Genomic DNA, 16,296 nt, shown 5'->3' on the forward strand with positions numbered 1-16,296 from the left:
AGGAACCCGCATCGCAGCTTGCAGCTATATTCTTATTATTATATTTCTTGCGCCACAATAACTCAACATGTTATTGGTAACACATTTTCTAATTTGGCACATTGATACTTCATCCAAGTGGGTACCCCCACACCAAATATGGGACACCTTCGACTGTAGGGGGCGCCACAGGCCACGCCCTAAAGTCCGATTTTCAAAGTGATGGCATTTCCACCCCATTGCTCCAATTCTTCTGAAACTTGGTGTGCATGGCTCATTTTTCACGAGGAACATAAAAGCCTCAAGGACTCATAAGGTCCGCCATGATGGATTTTCCTGTACAGTGATAATTTGGGAAAACCTTCAAAATTCCTCTTCTCTTGAACCAAAGCTTTAATTGACTTGAAATGTTGAACAGATATGTATCATGGATGTATCTAAAAACGTTACTTAAGACAGTTGAATCAAATACAAAATGGCTGAAAAGGGTGTACTTATGTAAATGTCCACATTGCCTCAATACATTTGTGTCACTAAATCAAATGTCATTTTGAATGATGGTTTTTCAAACCTAATAGGGTTCAAGATGACATCACTCTGAAGTACCATAAACAATTTCACCTTGGTATGTCAAAAGATCATTGAATTAGAGCTGTTTCAACCTTGGCTGAATCTAACAAGGCTTACCACAGGAGAAACAGCTTACTTTTTCATACAGTAACTGAACATGACAATATTCAACACTGAGAATAGCTCAATGGGCTGGGACGGTGACCCGCTAAGTATAAGGTCGTAGGTTCGAATCCAGCCACAGTGGTTGAGCCTATCTTAAATTTGAATATCTGTTTAGTTAAACAGGATGACATCGTTCTGAAGTACCATGCGCAATTTCACCTTGGTATGTCAAAAGATCATTGAATTACAGCTGTTTAAACTTTGGCCGAATCGAACAATCCGTGCTACAGGAGAAACGGATTCTTTTTTTGTACAGTAACTGACCACGCATTCTCATCCTCGAGGGTAGCTCAATGGGTTGAAACGGTGTCCTACAAAGTGCAAGTCACAGGTTTGAATCCAGGCACAGTCTTTTGGCCTGTCATAATTTAGATTACTTGTTTAGTTAAACATGCAGACATCATTCTGAAATACCATGTGCAATTTCATGCAATTTCACCTTGAAATGTCAATCGTTTCTTAAACTTTGTCCCAAAGTTGACCAAAAACTAATACTCATATCACGCAGTCGGAACACAGCTAGATAATCAGCGTCAGCACCCTTGGGTACCCAGCATGCAGTGCGGCATGTCAAAAAAACGCAAAGACTTGTGGAAAATAGTTTGGTTACAACAGCCGTGCGAGGGATTTCAGTTGTTGTGTTCGTTCAGTTAGATGTTTGTAATGTTATTGTTTGTTGGTTAATATTTACATTTAGTCATTTAGCAGACGCCCTTATCCAGAGCGACTTACAGTAAGTACAGGGACATTCCCCTGAGGCAAGTAGGGTGAAGTGCCTTGCCTAAGGACACAACGTCATTTTGCACGGCTGGGAATCGAACTGGCAACCTTCTGATTACTAGCCCGACTCCCTCACCGCTCAGCCATCTGACAAATATAATTTTGTTGGTCACCCTGATTGTGCATGTTGTGTAGTTTAATGGCACCAGAGAGTCGGCTGCTGTGCTGTGACAGGCTATTCTTGCAAGGAGCTGAATATGAGTGCTGCCCTATCCCAGTTGCCCACATGACTATTGTTAGTCGTGCATTGACTGAGAGTCTGGAAAGAGATCAACTCAAAAAGAGTTTCCGTATCCTATAAAAAGTTAATACTCAGCCCTTACTAATTATAAAATCTCAGCAGTTGGTGTGTAGCAGAGAGGCTAGAGAGACAGACTAGTAACCTTATGCTCATGAGTTCAAATCCCCGTTCAGCCTATTATTGTTGGCCAAACATGAAATAGTTTTGCTCTCTTGTTGTCCAAGTCTCGATCTTCTACAGTGCACATGTTTATAATATTTTGCCATTTTGCGGAGGAACCCGCATCGCTGCTTGCAGCTATATTCTTATTATTATATTTCTTCTCCTTGCGCCCCAATATCTCAAAAGGTCCCTGGTCATAAATGTTCTAATTTGGCACATTGATACTACATCCAAGTGGGTACCCCCACACCAAATACGGGCCACATCGGACCATAGGGGGCGCCACAGGCCACGCCCAAAAGTACAATTTTATAAGTGATGGCATTTCCACCCCATTGCTCCAATTCTTCTGAAACTTGGTGTGCATGCCTCATTTGTCATGAGGAACAAAAAAGCCCCAAGGACCCATAAGGTCCACCATGATGGATTTTCCTGTACAGTGATAATTTGGGAAAACCTTCAAAATTCCTCTTCTCTTGAACCAAAGATCTATTTGACTTGGAATTTTGTACAGATATGTATCATTGATGTATTTAAAAACTTTACTTAAGGCAGTTGAATCAAATACAAAATGGTTGAAAGGGGTGTATTTATGTAAATGTCCACATTGCCTCAATATGTTTGTGTCACTAAATCAAATGTCATTTTGAATGATGGTTTTTCCAAACCTAATAGTCTTTAATGTGACACCCCCCTGAAGTACCCTGCAAAGTTTCACCTTGATATGTGAAAATATGACTGAATTACAGCTGTTTGAGCTTGGACAAAATCTGACAATGCTTGCCTTTTTTTATTATCCAGTTACTGAACATGGCAAAATCCGGATCTGTGAATGGGTCAATTAGATGAGATGTTGTGCTGGTAAACGTAGGGTTGTAGGTACAAAACCAGTCAAATGCATATTTTTTTTGTTGTTGGACAGAACTGTTTCCAGTCTTCCGGTCAATCCTCCGGTTGTAAAACATAGCAATGAGTGTTTATTTGAGCCCATAACAACACTCAGATCATCTGTTTAGGCGAGACTGTGTAAACCACTGCAAAACAAGACAGGTTTACTACAGTAGCTAGCTACTTGGAGTCTATGCATGGTAGTGTCAGATTCACAACCGAGTTAGCTTTAATGAAGTATATTGATTGTTCAGCTGGATCCCTTGCCTGTTGCACAAATTCATTTCAGTAACCTAAACCAGGACAAGGTATAAACTTTTTTTTTATTATTATGACAGAAATTACAGTTTCAAGTCTTCTGGTTAATCCCAGTGTAACTATCTATGATGTCAATTTTACAACATTTTGCCATGTTGAAGGAGGAATCCGCCATTGCTGCTTGCAGCTATATTGTCTGGTTGAAATTTGATGGAAGGTTTTACTCGGAATCAACCATAAATCTGAGTTTCATCACCGTTTATTAAGCCACATTTACCAGTGGATTAGTACCTGCTAAATGTATTGCATTAATGGAATCTCGTTTGCAGTGGTGAAATGTGCAGAAGGGACACTATTCATTCCAACTGTAGCGGGGTTTTCACGGTTAAGATTAGCTATACTTAATTTATAATAAAGTATATAGTTCTTGGGGGCACCACCTCTTATTTGTTAAAGGGACAGAGGAAACCTTATTGAGTAATATCCTTCGTAATAATCAGTCTAATCTTAAGTAGTGAATTCTATGAAAGTAGAGCAGATCAGATAACATGAGGGATAACGCGAGTATTATAAACAATGATTTATTTAAGGAAATGTAATTATAATGAACAAATACCAGAGAAGTTATAGGTTAGTTGAGAGAGTTGAGTTGAACTGTATACAGTAGGTCCTAAACTATGATGAGGGTTGGTACAAGATGGTCGGTTGAGAGCGTGTGGGGAGGGGGAAGAGAGAGAGAGATAGGCTTCTGGTGAACAATGGGAGAGTATGTTAACTAATCCTAACGAAAGTTAAGTTAAATCATTTGCAAACTAAAATCAAACGTAACTAATTAAATCACAATATGCCAATGTTCACAAGTAAGAAATGTAGCAATATCGCAGTTACTGTTGTCAGTTTGAAGAAGATGAGTCCATGTTCCGTTCGTTGTTGTCAAACGGTTAGAGCAAAGGAATCTTTCGTTCAAGTTCCTAGTGGTCCAGTGAGTTGCTGATTGAGAAGGATGTCAGATGTGTCGCAAACACTTCCGGTGAATCCTTGCGAAAAAGCAAGGTTTGCTTGTGCGTCGGCATTTTATAATCCTTGCGAAAGGGGGGTATCCTTTTGGAGGTGAACTCTTTGATTGGTCAGTTACTCCTGACATTGACGTATGGGTGTGAAGTGGTTGATAACTTTTCAGAGTTCAGCTATTTCAAATGTCCATGTATTGCTTATACTTCAAAATATAACAATACAACATTAATAAATGGTTTAGTTTGTAGATTACAATCATTTTGATATCAAGATTGACTGATTTATCATAACAGGAAAAGAAGTTACATTAAAACATCAAATTATATCAACACAGCATTAAAGGGAAAGCATACATTATAACACATCAACTACTGTCATTGAAATAGTGTCCATGAGCCATGTAGTCGTTGAGAATATGTTTGTAAATCCAGAAATGTTAGTTCTTCCTTAAAATCCTTTGTCTCCATACTGTAAGGCCATTTTGGTCTACCTTCTGACCCCATGCTGGGCCAGAAGCTTTGAAGCTCCTGCTCTGGAGATAAGGACAAAGGGGGAAAACCCCCTTTCTCCCTGTCGGGGGTAGGGGAAAGGTGTGATGGTACGTGGTTTGTCTGTTGGCTCTGCTACACAACTCGATGTGACCAAGATACAGTATGGGATAGTCAAGGTTGGACAGTGATAGATAAACCGTTTGTCAATCCAAATGCATACTCAACACATTTATAGACAATTTGTTCAAAACATATGACCGAATCAAAATGCAGATTCATTGGTCAAACATTGAACAGCCTTTTTCTTATGTAAGTGGGTTTGGGCATACCCACACTAGGATTTGTTAGTTTCATAATTCCCTACTTCAAATCAGAGGGAGCAGCCAGACATTCAAAGACGCTGAAGAGGTTTTATTCAGTGTAGAACTGGAGCCTGGATCTGCAGGGCCCAGCTCTCGGGTTCTGTGAGCAAGCTGGGGCCAGTTGTGCAGTTCGAGGAGCCAGTTACATTAAACATTATTGTTGTGATATACAGTAGTTTTCTTCATTGCATCGACAGGCAAAATACCAGGTTTATCATTATTCAGTCTCTACATTTAGGGGGGCCACAGGGGGGGTCTGAGCTTGTTGTCGCAGGGGCGTGACCTCTTGGCCTTGATGGGAAAAACCCTATAGATTATCCACTGGATATAGACTTCAATATTACTCACAAAGAAAATTCTGCCTCTCGTACGTCTGTGTGTGCATACTCTCACAACACACACACACAGCGGACTATGGCTGTGAGTTCCTGTTAGTGGGAAATTCTAGAAAGGAACAATGACTAAAACAGAAGGGCTCAAATACAAAACTGTTGCAGTCGCCCCTTCCAAGGACCAGTTTCCAGGGTGATCAATAGACGTTAGTTTGTAACACAATAACACTCACATTCCTCTCTGAACCAGACATCCGACAGTCAACACCATTTGAATGGGTTCAATTTAGCAAGGTAGCTGGAATAAATAGGTTATCATACTAACCACAATGATAAGATGGATAGCAGCTCGGTAGTACCAGAGCCATAGAGCGTTTTGGGTGCTCTAATGAAAATGACACCAATGAGGTCATAATCAAATACAGGCAGCACATTTTAGCGGGGTTTATTAACTGGACTTTTAACAATTAAGTGTTCCATTTGTTTTTTACTGTACCCAAATACTATCAAGTGAAATATAGAAATATGGTGACGCAATACATGTCATCGTGGAATCTTGCGACTAAGCAAATTCAGTGCGAGATTCAATTTGACAGAACTCAAAACTAAATACATGGAAGTAGTACAATTCCTATAGGCATATTACAAGCATGCCGGCGTTGTTAATGATAAGTGGACACAGTGGAAGATACGCGTCATTTAGCCTATTTGACATGGATGGCTTTATGAATCACGTTTGTCAATGTTGATCAGTAAGTGAATTATATCTCCCTTCAACAAAGGTCATTCTGATGCCCCTCTCCCAGGGCTTATTACGCAGTTAAGTGTTTACTGAACAAAAAGTTGTCACAAGTCGGGCAACATTATGTAATACACGGCAAAAAGTAGTGCCTTTGATCTTCAGCAGCAAACTAAAGCAAAAAAAATAAAAATTGGTGGGTGTAGAGAAACACAGTAGAGCAGATTATATAAAAGCTTTTATTGGTCAGATACAAGAAATGTTATGCAGATGTCCATCATGTTACACATCACCTGTGGAAATAAAGTCAGAAGTTGCACATGAACCCCTCAAAATGCTTGTTGCTACGGTGAGACATCCTACTGTCCCATTTCAGTAACAATCTACAGTAAGCAGTAATCAAAAGGCAACGTTAAGTACAGTGGGGGGCAGGAACTGCAGTGAAGCAGAGATTGATCAACTTACTTAGACAGGTAGAGCTGTACTCACTAACCGCCTCGTCACCTGAGGAAAGATGCATGGAAATTGAGCAAAAAGGCACATGATAGCCCATTGTGCGTGTGCCCGGTGTACATTCATACTTTTCTGGTAATAGTCGTAGACTTTGACCACAGCAGGTTGGAGGTTCTTGACAGGAAAGTCTTCCACCATGACGAGCGTGTAGGACATGGTCTCCATTCGCTTCAGCTGGAAAACAAGGCCTTGCATTAGACTGCAATTAAATCAATACTGGCAATGCACCCATTTGAAAGTAGTGTCATTTTTACAGCTGTGTTTGTAGATGACTGGACCAGTAGTTCCAGTTCAGCCTAGGGTTCACCTACCCGTTCTACATAGATGATCACATGTCCATCCTTCTCATCAACACGCTTTGAAGTCTTCATCTGGAGGAACACAATGCGAACATTACAGTAGGATGGTAGTGTAGAGGTATCAAGCCACTTCTAGTGAACACAAAACGTCTGAACTCACAGGGTTCACTGAGGTCTTGTCTAGGACGAAGCCGGAAAGCAGTTTGACGTCAATAATAACCATGTTGGTCTCATTCCGGAGACCACTGTACCTACAAAAGACAATTTGAAATAAAGTCACGTCAGTCCACGTGCTTAAACTATACTTGTAGCTTTAAGGATGTTATTCCAGTTGGCTTGGTCAAAGAGGGCCAGTACCTGACTTTAACCACCAAGATGAGGGAGGGATTGGGTTCACACCTATCGACCACCTCAACTGTCACAGCAAAGGCAGAGACGTCTGGACGAGGGGGGGTGTTGTAATACAGAGCGATCTGGAACAGGTTGGAAGTCAGAGGTTACACAACTGCAGTAAGGTCGGTGATGGTAACTAAGGGGGTACAGTCTGACCTGGACAAACACACAGCTCTCCCCTTCAGCCCTGATCAGGTACTCTCCAGGAACCTGCTCTAGTGGCTGTTCCTGGTACAGCAGGCGGTTCTGCTGGTCCACCCTGAAGTCCTGCCTCCAGCCACCAGAGGTCACCACCACTGTAGTAGCACCTCCTGGACTGTAGGTGGCAGCACCGTATTTTGCCAGGGCCTGCAGTGCCACCACTGTGTCCTGGTGAAAAAGGTCAATAAACAATGTTATAGTATATGGAGTTGTTTGGTTTTTTTCAGTGGAATGTAGGCATCCCTACTTGTGTAGAAGAGAAGCCTCCATTGGGGTCCTGTTGCTTGACCAGCCAGAGGACGATGCTGGATGCGTAGTCCAAGCCAAAACCCTCCATCACCGGTCCGGAGAGAAGCGCGAGCAGCACGTACGAGGTCATCTCCACGGCGATGGAGTTCAGGCCAGTCCCAGGAGTGGCCGTTCCCTCCCAGTGACGAGCACCATCTGTGGAGGGCGTGTTCTCAGCATCAGGAACAGTTCTCACACACGACCCAACCGTTGCTTCTCATCATTGGCCCCTCTGAATCTACACCAGTTGTTCCATGGTCCTAACCCATGGGCACCAACCAGCCAGGCCAGTCTAGCCAGGTACCTGTGATCTGGGCAGCCTGGTCCAGGTGGGTGATCAGCATGCTCCGTGTGTCCTGGTCTCCTGCCAGGGTGAAGGTGTAGGAGAGCAGGGCTACAGTGTAGAGGTTAGCCACTGGGTTGGCTATCGCAGTCTGTAAGCAGCCCAGACAGGTCACCACCATGGGGTCCTGGAGACAGACAAGCAGTTAGGGTAAGGGGTGTGACTGCAGGGAGGTTACGGCAATACTGTAGACTGTCTCCACCTACAGTGGTGTCATGGCCCAGCTCCAGCAGAGCTGCAGTGACGTAGGCAGTCAGGGACACGTCGTCACTCACGCCTCCCTGAAAGTCACAAGACAAAACGGGAACCAAGTTGGCCAACAGGGCTTCGACAGAGGCGCTTCGTTTCAGGTGGTCATAACATGGCCAGGTATGTGGGATTAAATGTTGTGTCCCTAGATGACACCGATTTGGTCAAAGGCTTAAAGCCTTGTCAGGTCACGACGGTCACGCTGTACAAATCAGGGCCAGGTAGTGAATAGTCAACCTGATCCTTCTGCCTTTACCTGCATGTCATTGTGGAAGAGCTTCCCCACAGAGGTGACGCAGCCATTAGGCTGCTGCAGACCGGCCAACCAGGACTTCGCCATGGTGATGTGGACGGGGTCGATAAAAACTAAAGGACTCGCCCCTCCGAAAGACTTCATTACGAAGGTGGTCAACCTGTGGCCACAAACGAAACTCAGATGGCGGCAGCCAGCCAAACATGTGCTACAGCCAGTTGAGAAATGGGATTCATTTTGCTACTACAGCATCTCGGGCATCTAGATCGACCAAGCAGACCCACCACGTGTTGCCAGACTCATCCCTCTGGCCAAAGGCGCTGTACGATCCATCAGTATGTCTGTAGTTGAGCTCATTCTGATAACCTGAATAAAAAAAAGAGAATCCAAACCCAACAGGTGAAAACACGTCACCACTGGAAGCCAGTCATTCAAGCCTTCCCACCGGCTTGTGCCTCGGACTCACCACCCTGCAGGAAGACGACGGCCTTGAGCCCGATCTCAGTGGTCAGTTGATGGGTGCTCCGCAGGTACTCCAGGATGTAGACGTTGGGGGCGAACTGAAGCATGTTCTGCTCTCCACAACCGGAGGGCATGGCCAGCAGGCTGCCCACATTCCTCAAGGCCCTGCCCATCAGGTCACCTGGGAGGAGGCGCCAGGTGGTCTTTATTGGAGCCAATTAAAAGAATTGCAACCGATGCTGCCAAGTGGCAGCAGTACTGAAGGGTGAGTATACAGTACTGGAGGTTCTTACCCAGGACAGAGAGCGAGGCCTTGGCTGATCCAATCACAAACTCAGCTGGCAGCTGCAGAGAGATCGTCTCCTCTACTGGACCCGCTGGAGACAGCAAGTGGACAAGAGCATTACCCATTAGAAGCGTCAACATGTGCAAGCCACCAGTGTTGATATTAGACCAGTGTTAGTAGCAGGCTCACCTGCAGGGCAGAGGAGAGCATTGTAGCTGACAGTCTCTTGGATCCCCTCAGCCTACAGGTAAAGACATTAAATCTTAACATCCTTGAGTTCATATGGGCTTGAACCCACAACATTGACGCAGCAGCAACTCACCTCCACCAAGAATGTCTGGACCACCGTGTCAATGCGGCCCATCTTGGGAACAGTGGGCAGGCCTTTGCCACAGCGAACAACGGTCTTTATGGCCTCTGCGCTCACCTTCACACTCACCTCCCCTAGTCAGAAACACCATCAAGGGTCAAGTCTTGCATGATCGAGTGCCTACAAAGCTCATTCCCCCCTCCTCACCTAGAGCGGTGGGGGTGATGAGCCACTGGAAAGTTCTGCTCTCAATGGCACACAGACACAGCTGGTACTGGCAGTCAACACAGGATGTGATGCTGAACTGGTCTGATTGTGACACGGTCACTTTCACCTAAGGAGCAGATAGGACATTCAGGACACTTCATCCTCAAAAACAAAGAACCAGTCGTTGCTTAGTGACACCAGTAGTCGAGCCCCGCCTCCTTCAGGCTGCCGCAAGACAAGGAGCTCCTCATTTACCATGATGCACGTGGAGAGGTAGTTGAAGACGGTGGCCCGGAGGGCGAACACCTCGCCGCGGATGACTGAGAACGGTAAGGTGAGGCTGACGAAGAACGGCTGGAAGGCTGTGAGGGTCGTACTGGGCGCCAGACCCAGACCCCCAGGGGACGTGCAGAAAGCTCCAGAAGCCCATGTGGTAATGGTGTCAGGGACGGTCTTCTCAACCGTCATGGTGCCAGAGTCTCTGGGGGGGGAGAACATGCTGGGTTAGTCTGAAGAATCTAACAGCACCTCAAGAGTAGTTGACACGTTCAACATGTCACAATTCAAGGTTGGTCCAAGCATTGTAATTGACGCTGTACTTTATACCAAAACTACAACGCGTCTATTGAATGCTCATATCGGCAGGTGATTTACCCAACAGGCACCATGTCCCAGATCCAGGTTTCTGGGAAGTATGTTCGCAGTGTCTCTTCTCGGACCACGTCAGCTGAACCACTGATGGGGGCATTCAACACTAGGGGTGCAGCCTGAGGCTCTCTCTGCATAGCATTCAGCACTGGGAGAGAATGTTTTGGGGTTCATGGTCAGTCCCAACATGTCTGGGGAGAATCTCTGGTCATAGAATGCTGAAGGTTAACTTATGAAACCTGAACCCAGTATAAATGTGATGTGCATGGTTGAAATGATTATTCTGCATGAACATACCAGGGTAAGGGTAGGATGTACAGTCAAAAGGCATCTGCACATCAGAGTTGGTCATGATCTTCATGCCTATATCCTAAAAAAAGAAAGACAAAAGACTTGTATTGAACTACAAAAATCAGGGTTAAAAAAAAATTAGCCACTTAAATTTTTGCTTGAAAACAAGAAATACCATCCCTTGATAGCACTTACTCTGAAGACTCGATAAACATCGACCCTGTTGTTAAAAATCCAGAAGTGGCCTAATCGCCTGTCCACTGGCAAGGGAAAGGGGTTCAAGGGTCCCTCAGGTGTGCATGGGTTGGATTCAGGGTCTTCGATATTGTAATTGTAGCCTGACAACTTGTAGAACGGTAGTAGGCTATACACCTGCATACAGAGAAACAAAGGGTCACTGCAACGATCAAAACGCACGCAGTATACGAGCAGGCACTTGTCAAGATGGTTCCAGAGCATGTGGTCAGATAAGAGCGGCAGGGTACCGATTGGCTGCTGAGCTCCTCTCCAGGCTGTAGCAGCAGGACTGACTGGTCGATGGACCTGACGGAACAGAGGGAGCCTGGCTGAGCCTTCAGCATCAGGGACACAGTCCCTCCAGGTAGTGCCTGGAGCGAGGAGAACTGCAGAGACACCTGCACACACACAGCATAAACTTAGCATAGCCAATACACATGTATGGAAAGTTTGTTGGTTGAGGTTAGGAAGCCCTCTTATTGTACAATTCTGGCGATGCTGACCACATCCGCGTACCCCCCCACTACACACTTCCTTTTCAGAGGGCTTCAAGCATTTTACTGTCTGGGTGGGGTCTGATCAGTCATCCAAGTGGAATCCTGAACAATCTGACAACTAAAGATTACTGGTCAAATTCTGAACCCTAGTGGGGACCATGCATCTATGACTGGGTTCTACACAGGCGGTGGAGACAAGCATACCTTGTTCTTGAGGCAGAGCTCGACAGGGAAGTCCATGCTGTCGGCCACAATCACTCCATTGGGCATGATTGTGTACACAACCACTTGTGCCACTGGGGCAAGCTCATCAACATGCTCAAGTGGCACACGCAAAGTCCCTCGGTTTTCTAGAGACAGTTGACAGTATGATCAACCTACAGGAAAAGTTACAGTAAATGTGACAAGGCTCCTCGACTGTACCTGAGTTCTTCACAACAGACACGGGGAGACGCCCACTTCTCACCACACTGCCTCTGGACATCACCTACAGGACACACAAATACCAGACAAAGTTTATTACATTTACATTTAATCATTTAGCAGATGCTCTTATCCAGAACGACTTACAGTAAGTACAGGGACATTCGAGGCAAGTAGGGTGAAGTGCCTTGCCCAAGGACACAACATCATTCGACACGAGAATCGAACCAGCGACCTTCGGTTAGAGAATCGGGCTAGTAATCAGCACAGCCACCTGCCCCCCTATGCTTTGTCAATGGAATCTAAGCAAACAACCACTCCACACCCAGGTCAGGCTGTGAACCCATCTTAGCTCTGCTTGCTTACGTAAAGCATGCTACGCCATCTTAAGTTCAGTTTGAGACCATTCCCTTTTTGGTGCCATGTTAAGACAACGGTCTCATCTAGAATCTCACCATATAAAAGAAGTCCATAGTCTTCTGGCCCTTATCGAGTTCCTTCCCCTTGACAGTGTAGGAGGCGAGTAAGACGGCGTCAGCGTCGCAGGATAAGCTCTGGTTGGCATACTGGAGAGATACAGAGCTCCTGCTCTTGGAGTAGAAGGCTGTGATGTAGTGGTAGGCTGAGCTGTATACTGGCGTGCGTGTCAGTCCAAAAGACAACGTTTCCAACGTGGAGCGGGCCTGAATACAGCACAAGAAAGCCAGGGGTGGAAGTTACGTGCTAAACAAGGTCACCTGGGTAGGGGGGGGGGGGTGGCAGGCAGACCTCCAGAGATGCACCATTCTTCCAGGTGGTGGTGACCAGAGAGAAGGACACCATGCCACTGCTGTCTGTGGTAAGGGTCCAGTTCTCTGACTGCCCATCTGTATTCAGGATCAGGTAGACCAACTCGTCAGCAGCGGGGGAGAGGTCTGGGCCAACCACCTTGATCTGGAAATCACAGGACACAGATGACTGCAGCACAACACCAAAGCTGTCGGCTTAGTTTTTCATTAGAAACCAAAATCGCATATCCAACTGTATACATGGCTTGGAGCAGTGACCATTTCAAAAATGTGAAATTGATCATGTGCCGCATAGTTCTACTACGGCTGACGGTCGAGCGGTCACCTTGCCCTGGAAAAGGATGCCAGGTTTGAAGTATGAGGGGACACCCTCAAACGTGACATCTCTGATAGTGCTGGTGAACACGGCACTGCCACTGCCCTTCATGACAACCCCTGGTGGAAGGACAGACCAGGTCAGGGAAGAAAACATCCGTTTGAGCACCATGAATAGGCTCCAACATTGTCAGCATCTCCCTTTGCCACGTCACTGACCCAGTCTCCTCCCCTTACCTGTCCCACTCTCCTCTAGTTCCGCCTGCACCTCAAAGACATCCTGATACCCATATTGGTCCAGTCTGAACAGAGTCAAGTCCACCACTTGTGTCGCACAGCCGTTTGGATCAGTCAAACCCAGGTTATACTTCTCGCAGATGTTTGAGCCTCCTTCTGGGTGACCCCAAATAGAATAGTAGTTGTTCCTGCAGACCTCAGCCCTCAACGAGCCCAGGACAGGCTTCCCATATGTGTACCTGAGGACCAGCACACACTCAGCTTAATACCAAAACTGGTCTAACGGAGTCACGTGACCCAAGGTTTCTGTAGAACTTACTTTCCACACACCCTCAGTGTGACCTCAGTGTCTAGGATGGTGACGCTGGGCAGAGACACCGTGACCTCGAACTTGGGCAGAACTGGAATTGAGACAGTGTTAGAGCAGAACCAACCATCACCAGGGGCTTGAACACACACAGGGCCCATCTGACCATATTCTTTGAGGTCGAAGCCAGTGGAGGTCTGCTCCCCCTTCTCGTTCCAGACGGTGATGATGTATCGGCCCAGAGGGGCCTCTGCTGTGGTGGGGTGGGAGAGGTCCAGCATGCCACTGACCGTTGAAAGGTCCAGCCACTGAGCGATGCGGTTGGAGTTGGGATCCTGGGCACCCGTCAGAAATGCAGAAAGTGTGTTTAGCGTCAGAGGGGAGGGGCATCTCCAGAAAATGGCTTGCCTGTCTGGGGTTAGTCCTTCAAATACCAAGTAGTCTTACCTGAATCGCCACAGTTTGATACTGGGGGGGAAAGAGAAACAGTGTAAAGCAAAGTTGACTGATCATGGAGCTACTGGAGGAAGTTAAGGATCAAAAACTTGGAGCAGTCTCAGGAGGTAGCTCACCTTCTGGTTGTACGTCCCAAAACTGGAAGTCAGAGAGACGACTCGGAACTGAACTGGAAAATGGTCAGAAAACATCACATACAGGAACAATGCCATCCAGCCAGTAGGCTTGGAATGTTTGTAGACCTGCAAGCGTGGCACAGACTAGCCATGCGCAAGTCAACTCAATTTTGTATTCCATGCCAAGCAGAGCAAAGGGGGAAAGAAGCGCATCAGAAGGGTCTCCAACAGGAATACCACCTACCCTTCTGGCCAGGTTTGTAGATGGGCTTGTCTGTCTGGATGATGGTGATGAAGTTAGAGGGTGTAATGAGGATCTTTGTCTCCTTGCTCATCGAGTCCTTATATCCAGTCAGAGAGACACCGAGGGTGGCCACAGTCTCAAGCAACACAGAGGGTACCTAAAAGACATCTAGATATGGGCATTTTGGCAGGCAAAACACATGGACTACAGATCTCAGCATTGGGTTAAAAAAGGAGTTCACTCCTCCAAAGCCAGAAACAGCCCTGTATGCATGAAGGTCTAGTCAAGCATGGAGGGCACTTGGCTCAGCTCGTAAAAAAGGTTTGACCTTAGCCCATCTACAGTACTTATTGGAGCGTACTGGCCTACACAACTTGACATTTACAAAACAGTTTAGGTCAACAAGCTAAGTTTTTACATGTGAACCATAGAGTAAGAGGGAGGGGGACAGACAGAAGGGGGGGAATACAAAAATACCTCAAAGGGGAGACAGATATAAAAGCCCTTGTTGACGCTGGTCTCCAGCAGCCTGGCTAACTGTCCCTGCTCCAGCTGAAGGGTCACCACGAGGGAAAGGGGCTCCGTGGGCTTGTGAACATGGACACACAGGGTCTCCATGCTCCCACCCACCACCTGGGAGCTCATCGTCACCAAGTAGATGCTACAGAGGACAAGACATGGATCAGTTGGCTGCCAAAGTACGCAACTCATCTAGGCTTGTCTCGACTCCGGCGGGAGTCAACAAGTTAATGGATTTCATGACTCTGCATTGAGTGATAACAAACCAAGCCACCATGTGGGTGTTGAGTTGTCAAGTAGTCGATGTGTGCACAACAAATTAAAGTGTAGTTTGCTCATCTCATACAGGACACAATTACACATTTCAAATGTTTGGTATGGAAATAGGCAAAGCGTACTTACGATTCATTGAACATGCGCGAGGTCGCAGTTTGCAAAAGCGCAGAAACCACTAAAGCGAAGAAGAGCATTTTTGGTTCCAAGACGGTACGGTCGGTGTTGGTCAGCCGCAAAGAGGAAAATGATCGGTCAGAAAATGTTCTTCGACCGGTGAATACTAAGGACTCACTGGATACATCTACTTGTAGCAAAGAACACGACTCCCAATTGGTTAATTGATGTCCCACCGTCTTCCTCCCGCCTCTTTGATTAAATCCACCAATTTAACTTACCTGACTATCGTGCGCTCATTCGCTGTCTTTTCGCGCGCATTGAAGTTGGCAAGGTCGTTTTTAGGAAGAAGTTAACAAGCTAGCTACCTTATCCCCAGAACATGGAACAGTTCTATATTGGAGAGTCAGGTCCTGGCCGTCAGTCAACTTCAAAATCTACCTACACAGCAAAGGTAGGCTACAGTAGTGTAATTTATGTCTTAGCCAAAAAATGTAAATGCTGTGATTCCATGAGGCTGACGTTAACTGAGTAGTCGTCCCTGAAATATGATTAAATAACGTCTTATGTATTTTTCCATAGGAACGTAAAACAACTTCCTTAACGAGACCTGGCATTGAGCATGACCTTTCAGGTGATGATACATTGTCATTTGACCTGGATGAAAGCCATGAACAGCAAAGGTAGGCTTCATGACGTGACATAATAGGCTGTTAGTGGTTAGGATAGTTGCCTTCAAGTGTTTTACCTTTTTAACATTTGAATGGTATCATATGGAGTTTTACATAATAGCTTAACTGAAGAATCTTCTCGTTTTTTTGCTGCAAGTGAGGACTCTGGTGCCAACATGTCAATCATCAGCGACAGAGAGGAGTCCAGCCAGCTGACCTTTACTCTCAACTCTAGGATAGAGGAGATAGGAAGGAGAGCTCAGAATCTGGTAGAGAGGACCAACCAGAGCAGGGCCACAGACCAGGAGATCATGACCAGCTTTGAGAACAAGCTGATGAGCAAGGTGATGATGTGGCAAGTGTCCTGGCTGT

General features: G+C 45.9%; 2 protein-coding genes across 3 annotated transcripts in view; one reads left to right on the forward strand and one right to left on the reverse strand.

Annotated features, from left to right (window-relative positions):
• LOC134015270 (synaptonemal complex central element protein 2-like) overlaps positions 1–16,296 on the forward strand; it is a 51,186-nt gene that overhangs the window by 10,507 nt on the left and 24,383 nt on the right. Inside the window, exons 1-3 of one of the 2 annotated variants that reach the window (XM_062454698.1) lie at positions 15,625–15,707; positions 15,836–15,936; positions 16,082–16,268. The exons of the other annotated variant lie outside the window; for it this stretch is intronic. Of the exons in view, the coding sequence (XP_062310682.1) occupies positions 15,636–15,707; positions 15,836–15,936; positions 16,082–16,268 (360 nt within the window). The 5' untranslated portion in view covers positions 15,625–15,635. Of the gene's footprint in view, positions 1–15,624; positions 15,708–15,835; positions 15,937–16,081; positions 16,269–16,296 lie in introns of those variants that run through there. 2 annotated transcript variants of the gene reach the window in all.
• Positions 6,215–15,427, reverse strand: LOC134015224 (alpha-2-macroglobulin-like protein 1). The gene is made up of 35 exons (XM_062454614.1): positions 15,266–15,427; positions 14,822–15,005; positions 14,345–14,501; positions 14,101–14,153; positions 13,976–13,996; positions 13,695–13,863; positions 13,541–13,622; positions 13,222–13,460; positions 12,995–13,104; positions 12,650–12,814; positions 12,337–12,564; positions 11,882–11,945; positions 11,663–11,808; positions 11,210–11,359; positions 10,920–11,096; positions 10,731–10,803; positions 10,440–10,581; positions 10,041–10,266; positions 9,786–9,912; positions 9,591–9,712; positions 9,458–9,509; positions 9,276–9,359; positions 8,987–9,163; positions 8,805–8,886; positions 8,524–8,680; positions 8,225–8,299; positions 7,980–8,145; positions 7,635–7,831; positions 7,343–7,555; positions 7,151–7,266; positions 6,954–7,044; positions 6,806–6,865; positions 6,563–6,668; positions 6,443–6,485; positions 6,215–6,274 (listed from the first exon to the last, which is right to left on the reverse strand). The coding sequence occupies exons 1-35, from the start codon at positions 15,331–15,333 to the stop codon at positions 6,271–6,273; spliced, it is 4,326 nt and encodes a 1,441-aa protein (XP_062310598.1). The 5' UTR covers positions 15,334–15,427; the 3' UTR covers positions 6,215–6,270.

The sequence above is a fragment of the Osmerus eperlanus genome, chromosome 2 (assembly GCF_963692335.1).
Source record: "Osmerus eperlanus chromosome 2, fOsmEpe2.1, whole genome shotgun sequence".
NCBI classification, from domain to species: domain Eukaryota; kingdom Metazoa; phylum Chordata; class Actinopteri; order Osmeriformes; family Osmeridae; genus Osmerus; species Osmerus eperlanus.

Excerpts from the sequence above, each read along its gene's own strand:
- LOC134015224 (XM_062454614.1), bottom strand. The coding sequence starts at position 15,333 with ATGCTCTTCTTCGCTTTAGTGGTTTCTGCGCTTTTGCAAACTGCGACC. Across the intron at positions 11,946-12,336 it reads CTATGGACTTCTTTTATATG|GTGATGTCCAGAGGCAGTGT; the intron begins GTGAGATTCTAG and ends TGTGTCCTGTAG. Across the intron at positions 6,486-6,562 it reads CTACGACTATTACCAGAAAA|GTGACGAGGCGGTTAGTGAG; the intron begins GTATGAATGTAC and ends ATCTTTCCTCAG.